We start from the raw sequence: 25,207 nt of genomic DNA, 5'->3' as shown, positions 1-25,207 counted from the left end.
CTTAACCTAAGTACAGCTATTGATCAACAACAGTATAACGTGACCCCGTGCAGTTTTGTACCTTACTGTAAATTGTGAAAATGCTATTCATACATCAGGGGCCCATTTCTCAAAAGCTTGTAACTTGTAATACAAGTGGAAGTCCCTTTCTAACAAAAGCTGTCAAAAAGTGACTTCCGCTTGTATTACAAGTTACAAGCTTTTGAGAAACGGGCCCCAGGTCACTACTACATGCAAGGTGTTTCCTAAGACAACCACTACGGCCACTTGCACCATCCCACTAACCCGACGTTAAGCGGTTAAACAGTTAACCCAGTGTCAATTTGTACTGACAACCATGGTAACTCCAGGTTAAACCAGTTAATCCTGACGGGTTAGTGTAATGGTGCAGGTGGCGCTTAGGGCCTCAACTGTAGTTACATATCATTTAAATAGAAACAACAACAAACAGTATATTAACACTACATGAACAAAACTGTTTACATAATGAGGGCTATTCCTATGAATTTATTAGGGATGAGAAAAGTTGACCTAAAGCGTTGCTTAGTGGCGGTGTGTTTTGTTTGCTATTACTCTGTATGGTACTATTATTTTCTTTAATTTGCAACTCGGTTGCGCTACATACATTATGTAATGGATCATTATTCACGGGAGAGGTCTCTTGTTCAATGGCAAAGTCCTGTACACTTAAGGCCTCTTCTGACATAGAAGAATCTGAATGTTCTTTCAAATAATGACGCCTAAATGAATTGTAGAATTGATAAGTTCTCCCACAACCCATGTTTGGACAAATATAACATTTACCTGGATGATAAAATGTAAAATGGGTTTGAAATTGCTTCATTTGGACAAAAGACCTTTTACATATTGCACACAGCACCATCGTGCCTGTTAGGAACAGAAGCAAGCAAATCTAGCATAGGAGTGCCGTCAATGTCAAACTTGCTCTTCATTACATATATACTTCTTTGAATAAACATCCAGACTGGGGCACAATCTTTTGAATATGGTAAGTCTAATGCCCATAGAATTTTAAAAGTATTTGAAACAGCTTCACAAATGCTGGGAAATGTGTACCTGATGTCTTCAGAGATTAATAAATCGTACTGCGTAACATCCTGCTAGCAAGCCCCGACAGCAACCAAATATGGAAGAACAGGCAATTTTTTTTCCTGCAATGTGGCCTTCCGTTCACAGAAGTGATGGCTTTGAATGTCCGATGTAGATGGCACCAAGCTTAAAAACGCCTTGCTCACTTCCAATCTAGAAGGATTCCACGGTCTTCTGGTTCCCTTTACGCGAACAGTGTGCATTTGCTTCAGTAATAGAGGAACGGATAGAAAAGTAGCTATGTTTGCCTGTTCCTCTCCCGCTGCAAAAATAATTAATACTTACTTTAGTAATAGTTAACAGTTACTTAAACTTTCTTTTGAGTAAAATTTGTCATCTCCTCTATCTACAGTACTGCACTTCCAGCTGGCGTTAAAAAATCCAGCAAATTTAAATCATTAGGCCTACAATTTAACCTCGAAATGTTTAAATACTACAGGTCTCTCGTAAAGGAGTTAATTAACAAATCTTATAAAAAATATCTTCATGATATTGAATGTAATATAAGTAAAAACCCTCAAGAATTTTGGAAATATGTAAAAAGTAAACAACAGAATAGAAACATAATATCTGAATACATATATAAAGGTAAAACAGTCGTTGATCAAGAAGCAGTCGATGCTTTTGCGTCCTTCTTCAGCTCCGTATTCCAGCCTGAAGCTCCGCAACTAGATCCCAAAAAAGCGGAACTGGAGGCTGGTAACAACAATGAATCTATGATTGCTATCCCAACTATCAGTATTTCAGAAATCAGAGCCGCTATTCGGAAACTCAAACCTAAGTCGTCAGCTGGGCCTGATGGTATACCCCCGTTTCTAGTCAAGGACTGTGTATGCTTGTTAGAACACTCGTTACTTCACATATACAACCTATCACTCAAGCTGGGCGTATATCCATCCCAATGGAAGGTCTCAAGAGTGACCCCAATTCCTAAGATAAGTAAGTCCTCCGATATCACAAACTTCAGGCCCATTGCTGTATTGTCCGTGTTTGGAAAAGTGTTTGAGACCATTCTAAACCACTGCTTACTTAATCAGATAAATCGTAAATTAGTAGATTGTCAACATGGATTCCGCGCTTCTCGATCCACTACTACCAACCACATTTGCTTCTTTGATAGCGTTTTGCGCCAAATGGATACTGCACGACAAGTTGATGTTGTTTATTTCGACTTCAAGAAAGCTTTCGACTTAGTTGACAACGATACTCTCCTATGCAAACTGTCAGCCTTAGGTTTCACCCCTCAACTTCTTGTTTTCTTCTCTGACTACCTCAGGAATCGCACACAATATGTCCAATTAAATTCTTACCAATCTGAAAGGTATTACACTCGTTCCGGGGTTAGTCAAGGTAGCACTCTGGGGCCTACTCTTTTCTTAATCATGGTCAATGATCTGCCAAGTAATATATCTGGCGCGGAATCACTATTTTATGCGGATGATCTTAAAATAATTCAACCGGTCGTAAATCCATCCGACTGTACGGTACTCCAACAAACAATCAACATGGTTGACAGCTGGAGTAAAACAAACCGCTTGTACCTAAATGAATCTAAGTGCAAAGTAATAAGTTTTAGCCGGTCTGTAGATTATATCCTCCAGACATATACTCTTACTAACATTCCCCTTGACCGAGTAACAGAAATAAAGGATCTAGGGTTAACACTCGACACTAAGCTAAACATGCACTCACACATTATAAATATTTGCAAAAGTGCCTACAAAATTTTAGGGTTCATTATTAGAACGACTTCTGAATTTCGTGACCCTAAAATCGCAATAATTATTTATAATGCCTATGTTCGCAGCAAGCTTGAGTACAATTCTATCGCATGGGACCCTCGGGAAGCAAAATATACCATAATGGTCGAGCGCGTCCAACGTAAATTTGCTAGACATCTTTACAAAAGGTATTACGGATACTACCCATACTTATTTCCGTCATCCTTTGTATTGGGAATGGTAGGGTTAGAGTCTCTCGAGCTAAGGCGTAAGCAAACGCTTGCCTTACACTATTGTCTGCTTTTAAGAAATCGTATTGACAACCCATCCGTTCTGGAGCGTATGCGTATTTTTACCCCAGACAACTACATAGCTGCAGTAGGGCGTAGCGCACGTAGAGCCAGAAACCTTTTTGCATATCCAAATGTTCGCACCTATCACGGTTCAAACGCACCCACGTACCGAGCAATAGAATTACTAAATAACTTCATAGCTACAGTCCAAAACGCAGACATATTCGCAGACAAGTGGCCGTCCCTACAACGTAGTATCAGGATTTTTTTAAACTCTACCTATGTTATTTAATATCAGATTCTTTTTTTTATCTCTATGTAACTTAGTAATACATAATATGTATGTTCAATTATAAAGATAAGTGTGTAATACAATAAGTGTACCTACTAATTTTATGATACTGACTGATACTGACAACATATATGTACCTAATTAACAGTATAAGTGCCTTGGCTTGAGCTGTAAACTTATACATAGTGTTTGAATAAAGAATAATAATAAAGAATAATAATAGTTATTTACGATACAAGTGCGGAAAAGAGGAACTTGTGTCGATTACCGGTCGGTCGAGTTTTAATTTATCGCCACTCGTTTCGAATTACCTATTCGCACGTGTATCGCACAACGTTTTACAGTACATATATGGCCCTTTAAACTTTTGACATACGCACGAAAAGTGCTATTTTACGGGAAAATAGGACCCAGTAAAATGGGGATGGGTGGGATGTACGGTAATTATTTACAGTACATATGGTCCTATTTTCCCGCACTAGTGCGTAAAATAGCACTTTTCGTGCGTATGTCAAAAGTTTAAAGGGCCATATGTACTGTAAAACGTTGTACGATACACGTGCGTATAGTATCGTAAATAACTATTTACAGTACATATGGTCCTATATTCCCGCACTAGTGCGTAAAATAGCATTTTTCGTGCCTATGTCAAAAAGTTTAAAGGGCCATATGTACTGTAAAACGTTGTACGATACACGTGCGAATAGGTAATTTGCAACTCGTGTCGATTTAAAATACTCCCTTCGGTCGTGTTTTTAAGAGCGCTATTACATTTCGGCGTTGAGCGAGTTTAGGTATTTTACGCGCTGCGGCAGGCCGTGCGAGCTCAGTACGCCGATCCCTTCTACCACGCTCGCACTACAATGATGGATTAAACATTCTTGATCCTTCGCGAAGCATATTGAAATCAACCATAACAACACTAACTGTACTTAACTTTTAAAGTTCTAAAACTGTTATTTGGTAAGTACGAAAATACTAAATGCAGTGCAAATGTACATAGGGGCTGTTCATAAATTACGTCATCTATTTTTGACGATTTTTGACCCCCCCCCCCACCCCTCAAATCATCCAAAAATCAAGCTTCGGATGAATCTGTTTCCTCCTACGTCATGTTACCATCATCCGATGTCCAGACCCCCCCCCCACTCCTCCCATTTGAAACGACGTAATTTATGAATAGCCCCATACTTGTACTTATGAAGGTATATTACTCGAAAGAAATTATAGGTACCTACTCGCTTATTTACATGTTTCGTCATTGCATTTGGTACCTATAGGTTGTAAAGTTTGTATCAACGAGGGTTTAAAAACGAACTGGTACTGAGGATCTGATGATGATTAAGGTGGTCACGGATACCAATCAACCATGTAGTAACATGATTAGGCTCGTTTGATTCGTCTCAACAAGATCTTTGACACTGAAGATACACAGGGTCTGATGATGGAGCTGGAAGGTGGCCACGGGTACCAGTCTATCATGTAACTAAACAACTTCGTGTTTGGGCTCGTTTGATTCGTCTCAACAAGATCTTTGACACAAGACAGTACTCAGGCTCTGATGATGGAGCTGGAAGGTACCATTACCAATCAACCATGCAACTAAACCACATCGTGTTTAGGATCGTTTGATTCGTCTCAACAAGATCTTTGACACTAAGTGATACTCAGAGTCTGATGATGGAGCTGGAAGGTGGTCACCGGTACCAATCAACCATGCAACTAAACCACTTCGTGTTTAGGCTCGTTTTATTCGTTTCAACAAGATCTTTGACACAAGATAGTACTCAGGGTCTGATGTTGGAGCGCGAAGGTGGCGACGGGTACCTGTCTATCATCATCAGCTCCATCATCAGACCCTGAGTAGTATCTTGTGTCAAACATCTTATTGCGACGAATCAAATGAGCCCAAACACGAAGTGGTTCAGTTACATGGTAGACTGGTACCCGTGGCCACAGTCCAGCTCCATCATCAGACCCTGAGTACTAACTTGTGTCAAAGATCTTGTTGCGACGAATCGAACGAAGCCAAACACGAAGTGGTTTAGTTGCATGGTTGATTGGTACCGGTGACCACCTTCCGGATCCATCATCAGACCCTCAGTACTACCTTGTGTCAAAGATCTTGTTGCGACAAATCAAACGAGCCCAAACACGAAGTGGTTCAGTTACATGGTAGACTGGTACCCGTGGCCACAGTCCAGCTCCATCATCAGACCCTGAGTACTAACTTGTGTCAAAGATCTTGTTGCGACGAATCAAACGAGCCCAAACACGAAGTGGTTTAGTTGCATGGTTGATTGGTACCGGTGACCACCTTCCGGCTCCATCATCAGACCCTGAGTACTATCTTAAGTCAAAGATCTTGTTGAGACGAATAAAACGAGCCTAAACACGAAGTGGTTTAGTTGCATTGTTGATTGGTACTGGTGACCACCTTCCGGCTCCATCATCAGACCCTGAGTACTATCTTAAGTCAAAGATCTTGTTGAGCCGAATCAAACGAGCCCAAACACGAAGTGGTTTAGTTGCATGGTTGATTGGTACCGGTCACCACCTTCCGGATCCATCATCAGACCCTCAGTACTACCTTGTGTCAAAGATCTTGTTGCGACAAATCAAACGAGCCCAAACACGAAGTGGTTCAGTTACATGGTAGACTGGTACCCGTGGCCACCTTCCAGCTCCATCATCAGATCCTGAGTACTATCTTGTGTCCAAGGTCTTGTTGAGACGAATCAAACGAGCCTAAACACGAAGTGGTTTAGTTGCATGGTTGATTGGTACCGGTGACCACCTTCCGGCTCCAACATCAGACCCTGAGTACTATCTTGTGTCAAAGATCTTATAGAAACGAATAAAACGAGCCTAAACACGAAGTGGTTTAGTGGCATGGTTGATTGGTACCGGTGACCACCTGCCGGCTCCATCATCAGACCCTGAGTACTATCTTGTGTCAAAGATCTTGTTGAGACGAATCAAACGAGCCTAAACACGAAGTGGTTTAGTTGCATGGTTGATTGGTACCGGTGACCACCTTCCGGCTCCATCATCAGACCCTGAGTATTATCTTGTGCCAAAGATCTTGTTGAGACGAATCATACGAGCCCAAACACGAAGTGGTTTAGTTGCATGGTTGATTGGTACTGGTGACCACCTTCCGGCTCCATCATCAGACCCTGAGTACTATCTTAAGTCAAAGATCTTGTTGAGCCGAATCAAACGAGCCCAAACACGAAGTGGTTTAGTTGCATGGTTGATTGGTACCGGTGACCACCTTCCGGCTCCATCATCAGACCCTGAGTACTATCTTGTGTCAAAGATCTTGTTGAGATGAATAAAACGAGCCTAAACACAAAGTGGTTTAGTTGCATGGTTGATTGGTACCGGTGCCCACCTTCCAGCTCCATCATCAGACCCTGAGTACTATCTTGAGTCAAATAAATACATATAGAATGTCAGGTCGTTTCAAATATTTTTAATCCTGTCCGGTAGTTTATTAAACTGTACCATTATAAATTATTATACTATAAAAACGGTGCTAGGATCAAAGTCTCTCGTTGCGGTTTACACGCACACAGTATAGCGTTTTACACGGCGCCCGCCGCACACAATGATAAAAAACCTCGTCGTCGCCGTTGAAAATGTGCGGAGCCGACCGACACACGTCCTGCCTCTACAAGCTCTGCCGCGGCACTGAGCTGGCGCAGCGCGCGTCATCGGTAATATAGAGTAGTTTTCAAAAAATTGCCAAAAAATTATAGTAGAATTTCATAAACACTAATGTATACCAACAGTATAAGCAAACGTTGCAGATTGCTTGAGTATGAAAATGACTTCGATATTAAGTAGATTTTCGTAGGAATTGACACTTGTTTCGGAGAGAAAATCGAGTTCGTTTTACTTTGATTTTCTCTTTCTCAAAGGTATGTAGGAAAAATATAGTTTGATATGCCTAAAGTACAGGGTATTAGTAATACAAAATAGCCAGGTTTAGCAGAGTAAAATTCTCAACATTTCCAAATAAGAGCTCGCCATTCAGTGCTTCACGGGGTTTTTCGGAAACGACCATCAGAAAAAAAATCATTACTAATTTAATAAGTCCTTTTTCTAATATTTACAACGACATTTATAAAGATAAGAAGACGCTTTTACTGGAACAAGTACTCATTGTTTCTAATAATGAGCGCAAAGTCCTGAATTTCGTCGACTAGTATCATCAATTTTGCATTATTTCGACTTTTCTTGTAAGAGCGCTCTTAACTACCGCCACTCGTTTTGAATTTCCTCTTTTCCGCACGTGTATCGTAAATAACTATTTACAGTACATATGGTCCTATTTTAACACATTCAATACCACTAAGTGCTACGGGTTACGCTCGTAGCGCGTAGCCACGGTTTCGTCGTATGTAGCGCGTAGTCGCTACGAACAGTGTACCCGACAGTCGGGTTCTTGGTGTTGAATGTGTTAAAGGACCATATGTACTGTAAAACGTTGTACGTTACACGTGCGAATAGGTAATTCGCAACTCGTGTTTAATTTATCGCCACTCGGTTCTAATTTCCTGTATTCCGCACTTGTATCGTAAATAACTATTTCATCACACTTGCTCAAAAAGATCAAATATCATGCAGGTGTAGGTAATGGGGTTGGCCGGTCGAAGTATTGGACAGATGGCGCCATCATAGCTTGCCCGCGTCAGATGTAGTTCGTGTTTGTTGTTAATTTGTTTCATTGATTTATTTAGTGAAACAAATTAATAATGTGTTTAGTCATCATGTATTCCAATTGGCGAGTGGTGGAATTAAAAGAAGAGTTAAAAAGAAGAGGTGCCTCTTTGCGAGGAAGAAAATCGGAGCTAATTGAAAGGTATAACCTCAAATTAAAAATTTAAGTATTTTTTCATCCAAAACCACTTACAATGGGATATTATCATTATAAATTACTCCCCGGTATCATTGTCATAATCCTTTGTGTTTTAATTGGGCTACGAATTTATATTTCGGGGCAAAATCGTAGCGTTACTTTCAGACTTTCACATGATAGCAAATGATCAAAGGTGACTTAATTTCATTTTCTTACATTTCTAGGTTGGAATATTATGACCGAAATTTAAATTTTGGTTACCTGGAAGACCAAAATAATGAAGATTCTACCATGGTCCTACCCAACCCAGAAACTTATCGGGATATCAATAGCAGTACACCGTTACCATCACTGACAAATTTACAGATCGGACAGTATTTTGCTTTTGCCGACAAAAAATTTGACAAAGCTAAATCTATGTACAAGTGCTGCTACTTAACCCTGGCCAGAGCCTCAAATATTGGAGACTTCACCTATGTTAAAGGTGATTGTAAGAAGACCATGAAATCATTACAATATGAATATCATTGTCATAATCATTTGTGTTTTAATTGGGCTACGAATTTATATTTCGGGGCAAAATCGTAGCGTTACTTTCAGACTTTCACATGATAACAAATGATCAAAGGTGACTTAATCTCATTTTCTTACATTTCTAGGTTGGAATATTATGACCGAAATTTAAATTTTGGTTACCTGGAAGACCAAAATAATGAAGATTCTACCATGGTCCTACCCAACCCAGAAACTTATCGGGATATCAATAGCAGTACACCGTTACCATCACTGACAAATTTACAGATCGGACAGTATTTTGCTTTTGCCGACAAAAAATTTGACAAAGCTAAATCTATGTACAAGTGCTGCTACTTAACCCTGGCCAGAGCCTCAAATATTGGAGACTTCACCTATGTTAAAGGTGATTGTAAGAAGACCATGAAATCATTACAATATGAATATCATTGTCATAATCATTTGTGTTTTAATTGGGCTACGAATTTATATTTCGGGGCAAAATCGTAGCGTTACTTTCAGACTTTCACATGATAACAAATGATCAAAGGTGACTTAATCTCATTTTCTTACATTTCTAGGTTGGAATATTATGACCGAAATTTAAATTTTGGTTACCTGGAAGACCAAAATAATGAAGATTCTACCATGGTACTACCCAACCCAGAAACTTACCGGGATATCAATAGCAGTACACCGTTACCATCACTGACAAATTTACAGATCAGACAGTATTTTGCTTTTGCCAACAAAAAATTAGACAAAGCTAAATCTATGTACGAGTCCCGCTACTTAACCCTGGCCAGAGCCTCAAATATTGGAGACTTCACCTATGTTAAAGGTTATTGTAAGAAGACCATGAAATCATTACAATATGAAGTAGATATTAAGCTGCACAAATATGGAAGTCCAGAGGAGTCCCATTGCGAATGTCCTGCGGGTAGTGACACGGAGGCCAAATGCAAACATGTGGCTGTTTTGCTTCTTGGCATATGGTATCAAAAAATATAATATTACTTCATCAAGTGTGTAGGTACACAAAAACTACAGTAATTTCATGTACCAAAAAAAATGTATACAGCATCACCTATAGTTGCACAGAAACTGCCTAAAAAGAGAGCATGTAAGCCAATTACACCTTACCCCACACAAAGCATTAATAAAGAAAATTACAACAATAAAATAAGAAATCTGATATTAAATTTTCCAAATTCTAATATGCCATTAAAACAACTATATGCGCCAGCAAATCCGTACGCTTTATTGTTTGACCATGCATACACATCGTTTGATCCGGAGAGAGAAATGTTAAAAAAATTAAAACTAACAGAGATAACTCAAAATGAGATTGCCAAAATTCAAGAATTAACCAAAGAACAAAAGAAATGTTTTATGTGGCATGAAGAGAGAAAATACAGACTTACCGCCAGTAAATTCCACACAATTTGCAACTTAAAAGATTCATCCAAAGCAAGTTTCAGTCGGCAGCTTTTGAATCAAAAATAATTTTCTGCCCGAGCGACTACTCATGGGATTTTAAATGAACCTATAGCCATTGAACAATATTCTTCATTGTATGATTTGAATGTGCAAGCGTGTAGATTGTTTATTAGTATAGAAATGCCATATTTAGCTGCTACACCTGATGGCTTATTACTGGGAGATGAGACAGTGATTGAAGTGAAATGCCCATATTCAAGTAGAGAATACTTGATCACAACAGCAACTGTGCCATATTTGCAATATGAAAATGGTAAACTGACCTTAAAAAAAACTTGCCCTTATTATTTCCAAATACAAGGGCAGCTCTACTGTACAAACAGAAAGTATTGCAACTTGATTGTATACACTTAGAAGGATATGCAGGTAATATTCATTTCAAGAGATGAGAATTTCATAAAAGATATGATGGAAAAATTAGATTATTTCTTCAATAACTATTTCAAACCAGAAATTTTAAAGCAGAGTCTATATTATGATTATGATTTAATTACAAAGAAAGCAAGGTAGGCCTAATCCTGAATATACTACATAAACAACCCACAGCTGACATTAAAAATCAAATTAAAAGAGGAATATTGTTCTGAATAGCTGTTTGCCACAACTTCTCTTTCACACAGACTTACGAATAGTAGATATCATGTAATTAACTTATGTACGGGCAGCCAAGAAAGTGGTCTACCACTTTTTGACTCTATCAATCAGATGATAGTCGAAAAGTGGTAGACCGCTTTCTTGGCTGACTATACATACCTTTAGCAAATGTCATTTAATGTATACTATAGGCATTAGGGTATTGGTATTATTCACATTCACATATCTTTCAGCATTTGTTGTAAAAGTAGTTAAGTGGGAAAATTAAATAAACCATATAATAAAACTACCTATTTAATTTTATTTACAATCCTTTCTCTGAAGTTACATAACATTAAACATATAAAAAATATTTTGGAAACTAATGGAACATAAAACGAAATTATAGGGGCCTGTAAAATTTTGTATGTTTTTGTAAGTCCAATTAGTCTTTCTATATGGACCCTCTGACTTGCAAGTTTTTGGTCCCTTTTTAATATTAATCCAGGCAACTGTGATTTCCCTTTTAAAAAAACAGTATATTTACTGCTACATTTTTAGAGGCAAACAGGTCTTGAACATTGAACCCCCTGTCTGCCATGATGCTGTCTCCTTCATCACATATTTTCAATAATGAGCTGCGTTCAATCATTTGCCTATCGCTTGTTGCTCCAGCATATCCTTGCGAGCAATAACTCATAACGCCCACCTGGAGTAGCACCAACTACAAATTTAATGGTATTGGTGTTTTTATATGAGCTGTATGTGGCTCTCTGTGCTGTTACATGGATTGGTTTATCGATTGGTATTTCAGTTGCATCTATAATCACTCTTGTTCTACTATTTTGCTCTTTAAATAATTTTGCCATGTAAAAATCTACTAAGTCACGATCAGGCCAAATATCTATTAATGACCACAAATCATAGACAAAATTAATCCATGTGACTATGATATTGGAGACTTCAGTTTTGCTTATATTAAATAATTTTGATATTTCAAAATCAGTTTTGTTTTGTCGGAGCTTAATTAATAATATTAGAAATTGATCCTCGACCGACAAGCCAAGAACCTGACTCCAACGATATTTTAGATTATGTGCCATGGGCAACAAAGTGCTTAGCACCAGGTAAAATTTTTGAGTTGTCTCCAAACCCGTATAGAATTTTACAGAATCATCATCATCTAATAGAAATTCAGTTGAAAATAGCCTCATTAAGGAACTGGTCTGAGTCGCAGTGGTTAAAACTTCATTCATTGTTTGTTTATGTTTTGTACATTCTTTAGTTTCTGCTTCTAATTGTTCTTTGGTATATATTTCGACAGCCATATCAGGTACACTCGCGTCATGATCAAGAGTGTTTTCAACATCTATATGAGAATGATAGTTATCTTGTGTAGGCGATTGGGAAGTTTGAAAAAGCGCCTTTTTAATATTTCGAGCTTTTAACAGCTCTTCTCGAGCTTGAGCACATTTTGAAAGTGGTTTTGTCCATGGAAATATTGATGGAACTGCATTTTTTTTCAAACATCGCTTTTGATGTTCGACTCCTGAAACAGGCCATACAAACTATTAGCAATAAATTGAGTCAAAACAACACAATTATTCTATTCTATTCTAATTTATCGATTTTACCTGTGAAAAACGATGATTTCGAGTAGTCTGTGTCTGAAAAATGATTGCAGCATAACCTCAAACCCTTTTCGGGTTTGAAATTAGGTCGTCTAATAGCTTTTAGCCATAACTTTCTTAAACGAGCGTCATCAGGAAATTTATGCGCACCAATTTCTTTACAATGCATCACTTCACACGCCCTCGGCATAATTAAAATAAATTAATTCGCTTTTTCTTCATACAAAAACGCTTCAACTAGGAGCAAGCTATGATGGCGCCATCTACGCAAACTTTTGACAGTTGCCAACCCCATTCGCAACTCGTGTCGATTTAAAACACTCCCTTCGGTCGTGTTTTAATTTATCGCCCCTCGGTTCTAATTTCCTCTTTTCCGCACTTGTATCGTAAATAACTATTTCATCACACTTGCTCAAAAAGTTCAAATATCATGATGAACATAAAATGACACAGTAATGGGAACCATAATAGTAATGTTTAATCTAGTTTATTTTGATCGTATGATAAAATTGCATGACACCTTTATTACTGAAAAATTCTACTTTTTATAAACGTTGTCCAAATCATATTGTCCTCTCCTACAGCACAACCGCATGCATGGGCTCGAAATAAAATTGTCAGTACATTGGCAGAGCCGTGTTGCTTTCCTTAGTAATAGCCCTTTTCACATCTGTTATATTCCTACCCGTCAAATAAAAGTCGTTTTTTTTTCTTTCAGTACAAACGGTATTTCTTATATTTGGATTTAGTTATTTGAGAATATTAGGTACCATTTAAAATTATACTACTTACATTAGTATAAACATTAAATATCCCCTCGTCAGTGGCGACAAAAATGGCGAAAAGTCGTTGTCTGTGGATCCCGAATCGGGCCTTGTCACAGATAAGGAACGTCAGGTCACCTACTGCTACTAAACTGTAATTTCTATCGTGATTATTGTTTTGCGGGTGGCTGTTTAGCAGAAAACTGTATCTTTATTAGTTTTGCTATCTAATAATAATCATCATCATACAGTTAATCTATTCCTTGTGGTTCACAAGGACGAGCAAACCAAAGACATCAAATTCTTAACGGGTATTTTTAGTGTTTTAAATTAAATAGACAAGTATAATTATTCAAATTAGCTTTATTTACATGCCTTTACCACTAAGTATTGCTAAACATTAGCCTTTTTAATACCCTGCAATAGAAAAAAAATACAAAAAAACAGTTTTAAGTGACATACCATAATGGGTATGTCTTTAGAACTACCTTAAGTAGATGGTACTTTACATGCTTATAATTCAAAGAATGACTCTTATTTGTATATTATTTCTTTTTTAAACAGTAAAAATGATCCAGTAGCTCAGTTTCACAGACAAACGAAGCTGTTAGATTTAGTACATTTTTTCCAGTACATGGTTTAAAAAAGTCTATTTCAGTCTTTCAAAATTAACACCTTTACATATTTTATTATAGCAGACTAATCATTATGTTCTGGTGAGAGAAACGATATGTTTCGATAATTTCGATATACTTACAACAAGATAAAGTTAATAAAAGTACTACATTCTAACAGAAGCATAGAAATATTTTAATTATAAACCCAACAAAAACGCTACTGTTGTAAGCAACCAACAGCGTTGAATAATATGGATACGACTAATTGTCAAAAAGCTACTTACCCTCGTCAGTGACGAGGCCCGATTTTAACATTTTGCCCACCGCCAGCTTCTGTGGTGAAGCCCGATGTTAACTTCGTTGGCGACATTACGAATTTGTGTAATAAAGCAGACAAACGTACTGGCGAGGGGCTAATACTTGAGCTAACAAGAAGAAGCAGGGGCTGGTTGTTATTAAGTTTTGTAAACAGGCAAAGCAACAAACAAGTATCCCAATTTTTTTTTATTAAAAATTTAAAAATATTATTATAATTAAAAATGGCTAAAAAATGATAATAATATTATGTGTTACATTTTGTTCATCTCGCTTTCAACACGGCCAATCTTCACAGCAACAAGCCTTGAGAGTCTTTGGGAGGTTGTAGTAGTACATAGCTTGCTAAATCTGGATAACACCAGGCGGGTAGTACGCTTGTTAGCCACCGACGAAGTATAAAAATATGAGAACATTAACAGAACAACAATAGGTCGATTTACGTCTAACTTAATTAAAACTAATGACAATGCTCTATAGGTCTACCGTTCTCTTACGCAATAAAGTAAGTAAGTATATTTATTTTATAGAGACATACACTCCATTTTTTGTGTTTGTATTACCACAGACAATTATCTACCAAATTCTCACAATGTCATAAATAAGCACAAGTTATTCATGATACTGAGAAAAGCATTTAGGTACGCAAAGAGCCTTGCCACTACAGCCTTCACAGAAAGTTGTCGTTCTTTTCGAGCAAACAACACATTTGCGTCGAAGATGACGCTTAGTGTCATTAGACCCTGCGGCGGGTCGCTCAAAGTGTTGCGGCACATGCCGTTGGGATAGTAAAGCAGGTCGATTGCGACTTCTGTTAGTGTTATGGCGTTCTAATAACTGTAACACCAATGTTTGCCTAAATTGCCTATGAGTAAATTGTTTGAATGCCTTAAGCAAAATGAATGCATTTAATGTGCTAGCGTTTAAAAGTCTTCTAAAAAATTTTTTGTACCAGATTCTATTTCGGTTTCTCTCTATGGGGTACATGGCAAGCATTTGGTCCTTTTTATCGACTCCCCCCATGCAAATGTTGTAGTCAGCTATTAAAGCAGGCTTAATTGTGTCTGCATCCTCCACTGTAGTTAAGCCATGGTAAGTAGATATAAGAGCTATTCGCTTTTTATCCCTCCACACAATTAGATCGACGTCCCCAGAGGTGCATCCACAAACTTGACCAACGGCCATGTCTTTTAGTTGTAAATTTGTCAACTCAGCAGGTACATATTGGCGGTTAGTCCTCAGAGTTCCGACGCAGTCGAACCCCTGTACTTTGAGCTCTCTTGCAAGAGTAGGGGAATTGTAGAAGTTGTCCATCCAGACAGTGTGTCCTTTGTGCTCTAATCCTCGTAAAAGCCTAAGCACCAAAGTCGGTATCTTCCCTGACAGCGGATTTGTTTTTTCTTCGCTCGTGGAGGCTTGGCGTGCTTCTACCTCAAAACGCCACAGGAATCCCGTCTGAGATTCACATATTTCGTACGTCTTGATGCCTACTGTCGCTGCTTTGTTTGGGATGTGCTGCCTAATATTTAAGCGACCCTTCCACATCGTCAAACTTTCATCAAGTGCAATGTTTTGCCCTAGCATGTACAGTGAAGTGAATTTGTCATTAAGATGCTGCAATATTGGCTGCAACTTATGTAATTTCGCCTCACTGTTGTTTAATCTTTCCGTCGAACATAAAGCATTGTCATTAAAATGTAGGCATTTGTTCAGAAGACAAAAACGGTCATAAGACATTGCGGCCGAAAATTCAGGGGTGATAAAAATAGTGCCAACCACTTAAATAGCCTCACCTATATATTGTGAGTATTATAATTATACGTGATAATTTTTATCAATATATCTTAAATTTGAATTGTACGCTCTGACGTTTATCGAACGACACATTAACAAGTCCGAACTTGTCTGCGCGCGAAACGTCGTGGACGCAAGAGCTAATACGGGTCGTCCACATGAATAGCCTCAGTGTAACATAATCGTCCAAACCGTGCATTTAAGTTTCGCTTTCAAATTTATTTTATTATGATTAGATAATACAGAAGGCATTCTATTAAGTACCTGCAGTAACGCGATAAACACAGTGTTTTTGTGACTATGGGACGTGGTAAAAAACTTACAAGTTTAGAAATTGAAAAGGTTATATTTTATTTAACTCAAAAATTATCCCATCGTGAGATAGCTAAAAAAATAGGTCGCAGCCCTAAAGTTATTAATAATTATGTTAAAAATAAGGAAAATTACGGCCACCAGTATAAAGGACGCACAAAATTTGCCACTACGGATCGTGAACGTCGACTTATTTTACGCTCTGCTTCAAATTCCACCAAGACCGCCAGGCAAATAGCTATTAGTGATATAAATACTAGAGCATCTCTCCCTACAGTTCGACGGATTATTAGAACATCATCCCACCTCAAACGAAAAAAAAACATGAGTAAACCTCCTTTGCGCGTTCAACATGTGGCGGGTCGACTGTCTTTTGCTAAAAAGTACATGTGCCGGAAAACCGAGTGGCGAAATGTGATTTTTAGTGATGAGAAAAACTTTAATCTAGATGGTCCAGATGGATTTAAATATTATTTTCATGACCTAAGGAAAGAACCGAAAGTACTATCACGTCATCACTCAACTCTCGGATCGGTGATGGTTTGGGGAGCAATTTCTTACTATGGTACTGTTGATTTAATTGTGGTAGACGGAAGACTAAATGCTGAAAAGTATTTAAATTTATTAAAAGAAACAAAAAGTAAGATCAGAAAAGTAATAGGTAGAAAAAAAAAATTTTTCAGCATGATAATGCTCCCATACACACGTCAGCCATAGTTACAAAGTGGTTTGAAGAAAACCAGATTGAAGTTCTAGATTGCCCATCCTTGTCCCCTGATCTGAACATCATGGAAAATGCCTGGGGTTGGCTGTCTCGGCAAGTTTATTACAACGGAAGACAGTTTAGTAATAAAGAAGAACTGATTCAAGCTATTTACACTGTTTGGGATTCTGTGGACGTTAATTACATACATTCTTTATATGAATCACTACCTAATCGTATTTTCGAATTAATAAGGTATAATGGAAGGTATACAAAATATTAAACGAAAGAGTTTTCATAACTAAACAGTATCTTTTAGCATGTGAGGCTATTCAAGTGGAAGGGCCAATTATTTGTATGACGTTATTTCTTAAAACTTTGATTAGATAACAATAAATATATTATTTACTATTACAAGGCTTCTTGTTTTATTTCATATTTAATGTTTAATATATATCTCCTTTTTATATTACTATGAGAAATATTAATTTTGGTGAGTGAGGCTATTCAAGTGGCTGGCACTGTATTGGCTGATGTTGACCAATACTCTTCCAAGCGGGATTTTATTACAATACCGGTGGCTTGTATTATCGCAAAGTAGGTGTATAACTCATCTACCGAGGTATCCACCCACTTTGTAATCCGGCTATTCGGGGCAATGCCTTGGACGATCATTGCCTCGCAAAGCTGTTCTGCATATTTATTTGTTTCTCTAACAATATGCTCCATAATTGGGCGATCCCAAATAGCAACAAATGCATCATATGGATCGACATATGCCCGAGTTGGCCCTTTATTTTGTATAAAATGCTCCCTCCTCAATTGTGGTGGAATCTGAGGGTTTGGCATCTGTCTCTATTTAAAATCAAATTTATTAATAGGCTCCATTTGTATCGCATCTGTTGAAGGCATAAAAAGTGAGATTTCAGTCGGAGTTTCAGTAGGAGCTTCAATTGGAATCGCAGCTTCTTGCTGGGCTGGTTGGACGGGCCGGATTGGTGGCCAACGCAAATCTGCTTGAGCCTGACTGGGACTTTCGTCTTCTTCGTCCGGAAGGTAAATTCGAGCCACCCTTGGCACAATAACAGGCGCCAGCTCCTCAGTCTCTTCGTCATCACTATCATCTTCCTCGCTTCCTGCCAGACAAAGGATATAATGTCAGCTCATTATAACAAACTCAAAGCTATTTATCTAAACGTGAAATGAGCGATTATTAAAGTAGGTACTTGCCATAGAAAAGGACATTTTCTATTTCTGAGTCCTTTAATGGACGAGGAGGGCCACGACAAACTGCAGGAGATCCGAAAAGATAGTTTTTATTATTATTAACATAAAAGAATCACGGGTATATTATTCTTTAATTATGAAGTGATACTAACTGATAGGAAGGAGATTCCTCTCTGCGTTTGGGAAGGCGCACTGTTCTAAGGGCAGATGTCTGAACCGTGTCGACTTCAATATTTCTGTAAATAAAAACAAAATATAACCACGTAATCTTTCTGGGACACAATATTGTAAAAATAATAAGTAATAAAGAAAATAGAAGTAAATAATTTATATAAGTAATAAAAATACTCACACTATTGGAGAAGGTGCGTTTGAAACTAATGAAAGTGCAGGTGAAACGACTCGTGATGCAACTGCAGTATCAAACAATCTGCAAAAGTGCAAAAATTAGTCAAGAAATAATTATCTGCGTAGGCACGAGAAAATTGTACTAGTTGTTATACTAACTCAAAATCACGGGGCAACGAGGGCCAGCTGGCTTCTTTGTCTAAAAGAGGCGACGGCGGATTTGAACTCAGAGCTGCTAATGTTTCAGCTGCCGATAATATATGGGATATGGCTCCTTGGTCTAAACCAGGCGATGGCGGGGCTGAACTCAGCGCTGCTAATGTTTCAGCTGCAGATAGTCTATGGGATAAATAATACAATATATGGATTATAGGATCTACCTGTTGCTAGTCATTTATTGTAGATTTAAAACAAGCTTACATTTCATCATGCTGTACTAGTATGGGAGTTCTTGAACGTGCGGGTTCGGGACTCGGTGTCGTCCTCCTAAAAAATCTGAAATACAAAGAATATTTAAAATACGAAAAAAAAACATCTAAATTAAATATAATGTAGATAGTTACTTACTTTTTCCGTAAAGGAACTTCGATGGCCAAGCCACTTGGCCAGTCTTTAAGAGGGCCACAATAAATGCTAAAAATAGAGAAACATAAATTAATAAATACTGATTTAAATTTTGACTGTAATAGTACCTACGCAATAGTTATTTACCTCTATTTGTGTTAAGTAATATTATATTTACCTTTCTAGACAAATCGGGTGCGATGTATTTGCGCCACCCCTAGTACGTACACCGCCCCTTCTCTGTACACCGCCTCTAGTGCGCACACCACCCCTAGTACGTGTACTGCCCCTAGCGTGCACAATCCCCCGAGTCTCTACTTCTTCTCGAGTGCCCAAACCTTCTTGAGGGCCACGATCATTATTAGTATGGCGACCACGGCCACGACCACCACCTCTGCTGCCGCGAGTTTTTGAGACTCGTGGCCTTAAATTAAAAAAACACACAAAAATATAGCATGCAGTTAGTTTAGTGCACATAAGCATAAAAGTGCCAAAAAATTTCCATGCGGGTGACAACCAAACCAATGAAAAAACAATGAGTGTCCGTTAAAAATCATAATATGTCTATTAAGATTTTTAATATAGTTATTCAATTTAAGAACCGCTGTTTTTAAACAATTATGTAAAATTATAAAAAAGCGACTTAGAAACATTTGTTATTAAGTGTTAAATAAATCGGATCAAAAAAATATAATTAATAATGTATTGAATATGCTGCTCTCAGCGTATCCATACTATGCAAACTGCATGGTCGGCCATTTTACTAACTCTAGTTGCTGTCTGTTCTGCGGTCCGATCCGGGCCGCCCAGTATCTGTGCGGCGGCCACAATCGGGCCGCAAATATACCTGTTGCTAGTTTTCTTTAGATAAATGAGGATTTCACTAAAGATTCATCTATGTAGCAAGCTGTTATAAATCTTAATAACATTGTCAACCGATACAGAAGTTTACGCAACGCATTTAATAGACAAAAAGATTTGGAACAGACAAAACAATTTTGAATGAATGATACGGCATAGGTTAGGCTGCTATTTTGATTAGTGTTTCTGTTGGATAAACATAACCTACACATATACTATGGATGAAATATGTATGAGTACTTACATTTTAATATGCAGAAGGCTCCAAATAAATACACAACTTCCTTGTACTATTAAAAATACAGTTAAAACGCCAAAACATCCACCTGTTGCAACGCTTGTAAGAACACTGGCGATTTCGCGGGTTTTTTACTTGGGGACACTGGTCAAGGTCAAGCTTACTGTCTGTCCTATTTCACTGGCAATACACGTCAATGAGTGTAAAAGAGTTAGATGCACGTTTGTCTGCTTTATTACATAATTCGTAACGTCGCCAACGAAGTTAACATCGGGCTTCACCACAGAAGCTGGCGGTGGGCAAAATGTTAAAATCGGGCCTAGTCACTGACGAGGGGATATTAGTGATTTTTAAACTAAAACATTTTTGTACAAACGCGAGAACCTCAAAGGATGGTCTGACTAGACGAAAACATGCATCGGGGCTCGTATATTGTTCCCGCGGGAGTTATGGATTATGAAAAAAAAAGTTATAACTCCCTAGGGAGTTACAGCTTTTTTTTTTATTATGTCGCTACTACTACTATTATATATACATACTTAATACGAACCAAGGAGGTATACATGAGTTTTACTTTTAAAATACTGACGTTTATAATTAGATATTTTTTTTGGTCATGTTCAAAAATATTTAATATGATTAATTTAATAGCCGTTAAAAATAACATTCTTAGGGCCCGGCCACATGTCCACGGTGCGGCGCCGGCCACCGTGCAACGGCACCGCCGTACACGGCCCCGTGCACGGCACCGTACACGGCACCGTCTGCCGTCTCACGGTGCCGGCACCACGCCGTTGCACAGTGGCCGGCGCCGCACCGTGGACATGTGGCCGGGCCCTTACACAGTTTTCAATCGTGGCCTTAGATGCCTAACCTGTCAAAAAATCACAATATGGCAGACGAATGTTTGAAATGTCACCGTATTTAAGAACTATTTCGCATAAAATTTCGTTTCTCTTCGATGAAAATCATTCTGTGTAACTCCGGGAGTATAAGAATATTACAAACTCGAGTCTTTATTTAACCTCCTGGTTACCAATATTTATTTTAGTACCCTAGTATGTACCATACTGTATTTACATATAGAGGCAATAAAGACACTGATTACGGATATTTGCTTAATTTAGAATAAAACGATAATACCTATGACTTACATGCAAGATCCAAAACAGTTTGAATGGAAGTGTCAGCGCGTTAGCTGTTGAGCCTTCTCATCTAGTAGTGATAGCAGGCGACCTTTCACTACCGGGAAATTTTCTTCGAACTTTCCTTCAATTTCAGGGTATATTTTGTCAAAGTCACTGGCCAGCTGAAAGTAAACAAAAATCAAACATTTGTTCTTTAAGTAGAGCTTATAACAGCTCTTTCACAAAACCAAGAATGTTGCTAGTCATCAATCATCATTCATAATCATACAACGAGAAATGTTGCTAATGTATATATGAGTACCTATTTAAAATGAAAATCATTAACCCGACTGCATAATAATATACCCTAATAGCTGTACCCGCTACTACACCCGCCACAAGCCACAGGTAGACACACTTTCGCATTTATAATATTGGTGTGAATATCACTCGCAAAACTGAGACAAATGACACTTCATATGTTAAAATCCGCTAAATGGTTTAGGCACATACATACATACAATACATACATACGCTTATAAAACTTAACCCCCTTTCGGCAGTTGGGTATAAAAATAACTTAACACAAAGAGATGACTTCTGCCTGGTGATATCATGAAGTCTGGCATGAAGACACTCGATTGATTAGTATTATCTTTGACTCACCAATTTATAGCCCCAAGGACATTGCAGTGCTGGGAAGATGCTCAAATAACTAACATGGTCACCTTCTTGCAGTGCAGCCATGCGTTCATGTAGACAGCTGTTCCATTTTGTTTCTACCAATTCTCTTGGTGAAGAAGAGTGCTTCAACCACTGCATGGTATCTTTTTCAGATTCTTGACTGGTACTTATTATTTGAAAAGAGTCAGGAAAAGGTCTAACCCGTGCAGGAGATTTGACGGCAGATTTTTTCCTCTTCTTTTGGTCTCCGCTGCTGTCACTGCTCTTGTCACTACTGCTGTTGCGGCTTCTACTGCGGCAGCGGTTCTCTGCATTCAATTTCCTTCTTACTGTGATTAACCGGTTTACTATTAAGCCACTGGCCTGTATGACTCTTCCGTCCACAAGGCGAAAAGGGTTATAGTAAACCCCCTTTGTTTCCCCTGGGAAAAATTGTATAATCTGTGATGTCCAAGTATCCCAGACTTCTTTTCGTATGGGATCAGTGTTTTTTTTAAGTTTCCTTACCTCTGCCTCAACAATAAGGGCTGTCAATATTTTTCGCTCACTAAACGATAATATTTTTTTGTTGAGGAGAGGTTTCCCTATACTGGATGTTTCTAAAATGTGTTTTAGAGATACGCCAGCAGTTATATTGCCTATAAGTTTGCTTGCATCTATAAACTCAATACAATCGTCACAATTGATGTCCCATTCCTGAAAATCAAGTAAGCATGAGTTACTAAAGAACTCGAAGTCAGGTCATATAGTTAGACTTTTTGGGCACAATCATAATATTTATTTAAATAAATAATGTATATATTTATTTAAATAAATAATGTATATATTTATTTAAATAAATAAATATTTGGGGACAATCTTATTCAATTCGGCCCATCTCTAGTTGACATGTAGAATACTCATATTTTATCAATAAATGTTTATTTGATTGATTGATTGATAAGCAAAGCTTGTAATATTGGTACTAGATGAAGATATAAATACATACATAGTTAAATATATACTTAAATACATAGAAAACACCCAAGACTCGGGAACTAATACTTGTGTTTATCACACAAATATTTGCCCTGACCGGGGATTGAACAGAGAGTTGACCCCCTCTGCATAACAAAAACATGATCATCCTTAAATACAGAGTATAGATAAATATTATTATAATTACCACTAATTCAGTTGATGTTGTAGCAACAGAGGATGAACTAGACTTTTGGCTACTTGATGGAATCACAAAGGAGTCTTGCTTTTTGATTGGAGCTATAACTTGCTGTACATCTACATTCCTCTGATCATTTTCAACTCCTCTCTATAAAGAAAAAATAAAGTTAGGAGTGATTAATTTAACCATAATACCCATTAGCATAATTTTATTTATTTATTTTATTTATCAAATAAGTAACACAGCATTACAGTAAAACCAAGGCACTGTGAAACTAAATAAAAAATAACAGAAAATACTAGGAGACAAAGAAAAACAAGATAATATTATGTTGACACATGGACGAGCAAAGATAAAGTAGTATAGTTTGAATAATCTCAGGTGAATTTTTCGAGTTCGGGTGCTAATCCGTTAAACAAAAGCCTTTGTTTCTTTTAAGAGCGGTCTACAGCCACGTGCCAAAGCAACCATGTCGTTTAAAAAGCAACTATCGTGATAGTATTAAGGTTCAAATTCATATGCACAGCTTGTTCAGAGAACAATTAACCCTGGTCTTGTTTTTAGAGAAAGCAAAAACGTGTTATCTCCGAATGAGCTGATTCAAGAATTTGAACTATAATTAGAATGGTAAATTTGCTTTTTAAATGGGTTTGTTCCCGTTACTTACGTCGGGGCTATTAGCAGTAACCATTGTAACCACTGCATAAAGGAAACAATATCTTTTGTTTAACAGATTAGGGTCCGAGCCCGAAAAATTCACCTGAGATTATTCAAACTATATATGCAACTTTGCATATGATTATGTATTAAAACACTTGTGTCAATATCACATCATACGCTTCCGGTGTAGCTCGGCCTTAAAACTAAGGTCATGTTAAGTATAATCAATAAAATTGACTGAAAGTAATGAAAACATCTAAATTTTGAATCAAGTAGGTATACGAAAAAAATATAGCTGCTCACGCGTTCTCTCTCACGATCTAACGCCATGCGCAGTTTTCCTTTCTGAGCTATTGCTGGGATCAATGTCGACAGTTCATGGTCATTTGCTTTTAACAAAAAATCAAGATCCGCGCCCTGATCTATAAGCATAGAAATAATAATAAGTACTACATAAATGTACACATTCAACCAACTGCACTACTCAATACACTCATTTAAATTCTGCAGTCGTGTAAAAAAAAATGAAAAATTGCAATCCAAAATACCTAAAAATAATTATTTTTAATAAAATTAAACCACTATTCACTGCTTGCTTAGTACAATAATACATTTTTAACCAAAACCAAAACAACACCGACGCCATTTTATACAGACGACGCCATAAGTATTGACCGCCGAAGACAATCCTTTTTAGGGTTCCGTACCCAAAGGGTAAAACGGGACCCTATTACTAAGACTTCGCTGTCTGTCCGTCCGTCCGTCCGTCCGTCCGTCCGTCCGTCCGTCCGTCCGTCCGTCCGTCCGTCCGTCCGTCCGTCCGTCTGTCACCAGGCTGTATCTCACGAACCGTGATAGCTAGACAGTTGAAATTTTCACAGATGATGTATTTCTGTTGCCGCTATAACAACAAATACTAAAAACAGAATAAAATAAAGATTTAAATGGGGCTCCCATACAACAAACGTGAGTTTTGACCAAAGTTAAGCAACGTCGGGAGTGGTCAGTACTTGGATGGGTGACCGTTTTTTTTTTTTTGCTTTTTTTTTTGTTTTTTTTTTTAATATGGTACGGAACCCTTCGTGCGCGAGTCCGACTCGCACTTGCCCGATTTTTATCAACATTTTCTTACGACTTCTAATAGTTTATTTGGATGAAACAAATATCTACGATTACGAACGACAAAGTCACTTATTGCATTAACTAGTAACTAGTTAGAACTAAATAGAAATTATAACTTACCATTTAGCGATCCATAAAGGTGTATCAAATCACAGTTGAGCAGAAACACACTTAAGTCGTCCATCCTTTATATTTATAATTAAAAATGTTTT

The 25,207-nt window shown here is 37.7% G+C and overlaps 2 protein-coding genes and 1 long non-coding RNA gene across 6 annotated transcripts; all 3 read right to left on the bottom strand.

Annotated features, from left to right (window-relative positions):
* Positions 1 to 494: 494 nt before the first annotated feature.
* On the bottom strand, positions 495 to 25,207 carry LOC134794782 (uncharacterized). 2 transcript variants are annotated; one of them, XM_063766567.1, is made up of 6 exons: positions 25,116 to 25,202; positions 24,177 to 24,295; positions 23,220 to 23,360; positions 22,037 to 22,750; positions 21,387 to 21,552; positions 495 to 1,364 (listed from the first exon to the last, which is right to left on the bottom strand). In XM_063766567.1, the coding sequence occupies exons 1-5, from the start codon at positions 25,177 to 25,179 to the stop codon at positions 21,430 to 21,432; spliced, it is 1,161 nt and encodes a 386-aa protein (XP_063622637.1). In that variant the 5' UTR covers positions 25,180 to 25,202; the 3' UTR covers positions 495 to 1,364; positions 21,387 to 21,429. The 2 variants fall into 2 exon arrangements, with proteins under 2 accessions (XP_063622637.1, XP_063622638.1); XM_063766568.1 differs by lacking the exon at positions 24,177 to 24,295 and having other exon boundaries at positions 25,116 to 25,207.
* Positions 13,608 to 15,961, bottom strand: LOC134794779 (piggyBac transposable element-derived protein 4-like). Its single transcript, XM_063766565.1, has 2 exons — positions 14,767 to 15,961; positions 13,608 to 14,735 (listed from the first exon to the last, which is right to left on the bottom strand). Exon 1 carries the CDS (start codon positions 15,931 to 15,933, stop codon positions 14,809 to 14,811), a length of 1,125 nt encoding a protein of 374 aa, XP_063622635.1. The 5' UTR covers positions 15,934 to 15,961; the 3' UTR covers positions 13,608 to 14,735; positions 14,767 to 14,808.
* On the bottom strand, positions 18,385 to 20,480 carry LOC134795036 (uncharacterized). 3 transcript variants are annotated; one of them, XR_010144767.1, is made up of 4 exons: positions 19,001 to 19,522; positions 18,740 to 18,919; positions 18,585 to 18,662; positions 18,385 to 18,468 (listed from the first exon to the last, which is right to left on the bottom strand). It is a non-coding gene; the product is annotated as an uncharacterized LOC134795036 (long non-coding RNA). The 3 variants fall into 3 exon arrangements; XR_010144768.1 differs by adding an exon at positions 20,250 to 20,480 and having other exon boundaries at positions 18,393 to 18,919; positions 19,001 to 19,213; XR_010144769.1 differs by having other exon boundaries at positions 18,393 to 18,919; positions 19,001 to 19,075; positions 19,148 to 19,522.

Source organism: Cydia splendana, chromosome 11 (assembly GCF_910591565.1).
Source record: "Cydia splendana chromosome 11, ilCydSple1.2, whole genome shotgun sequence".
Classification (NCBI taxonomy): domain Eukaryota; kingdom Metazoa; phylum Arthropoda; class Insecta; order Lepidoptera; family Tortricidae; genus Cydia; species Cydia splendana.
Note: the sequence above shows the minus strand (reverse complement) of the source record. Positions and strands in the feature narration are given on the sequence as shown.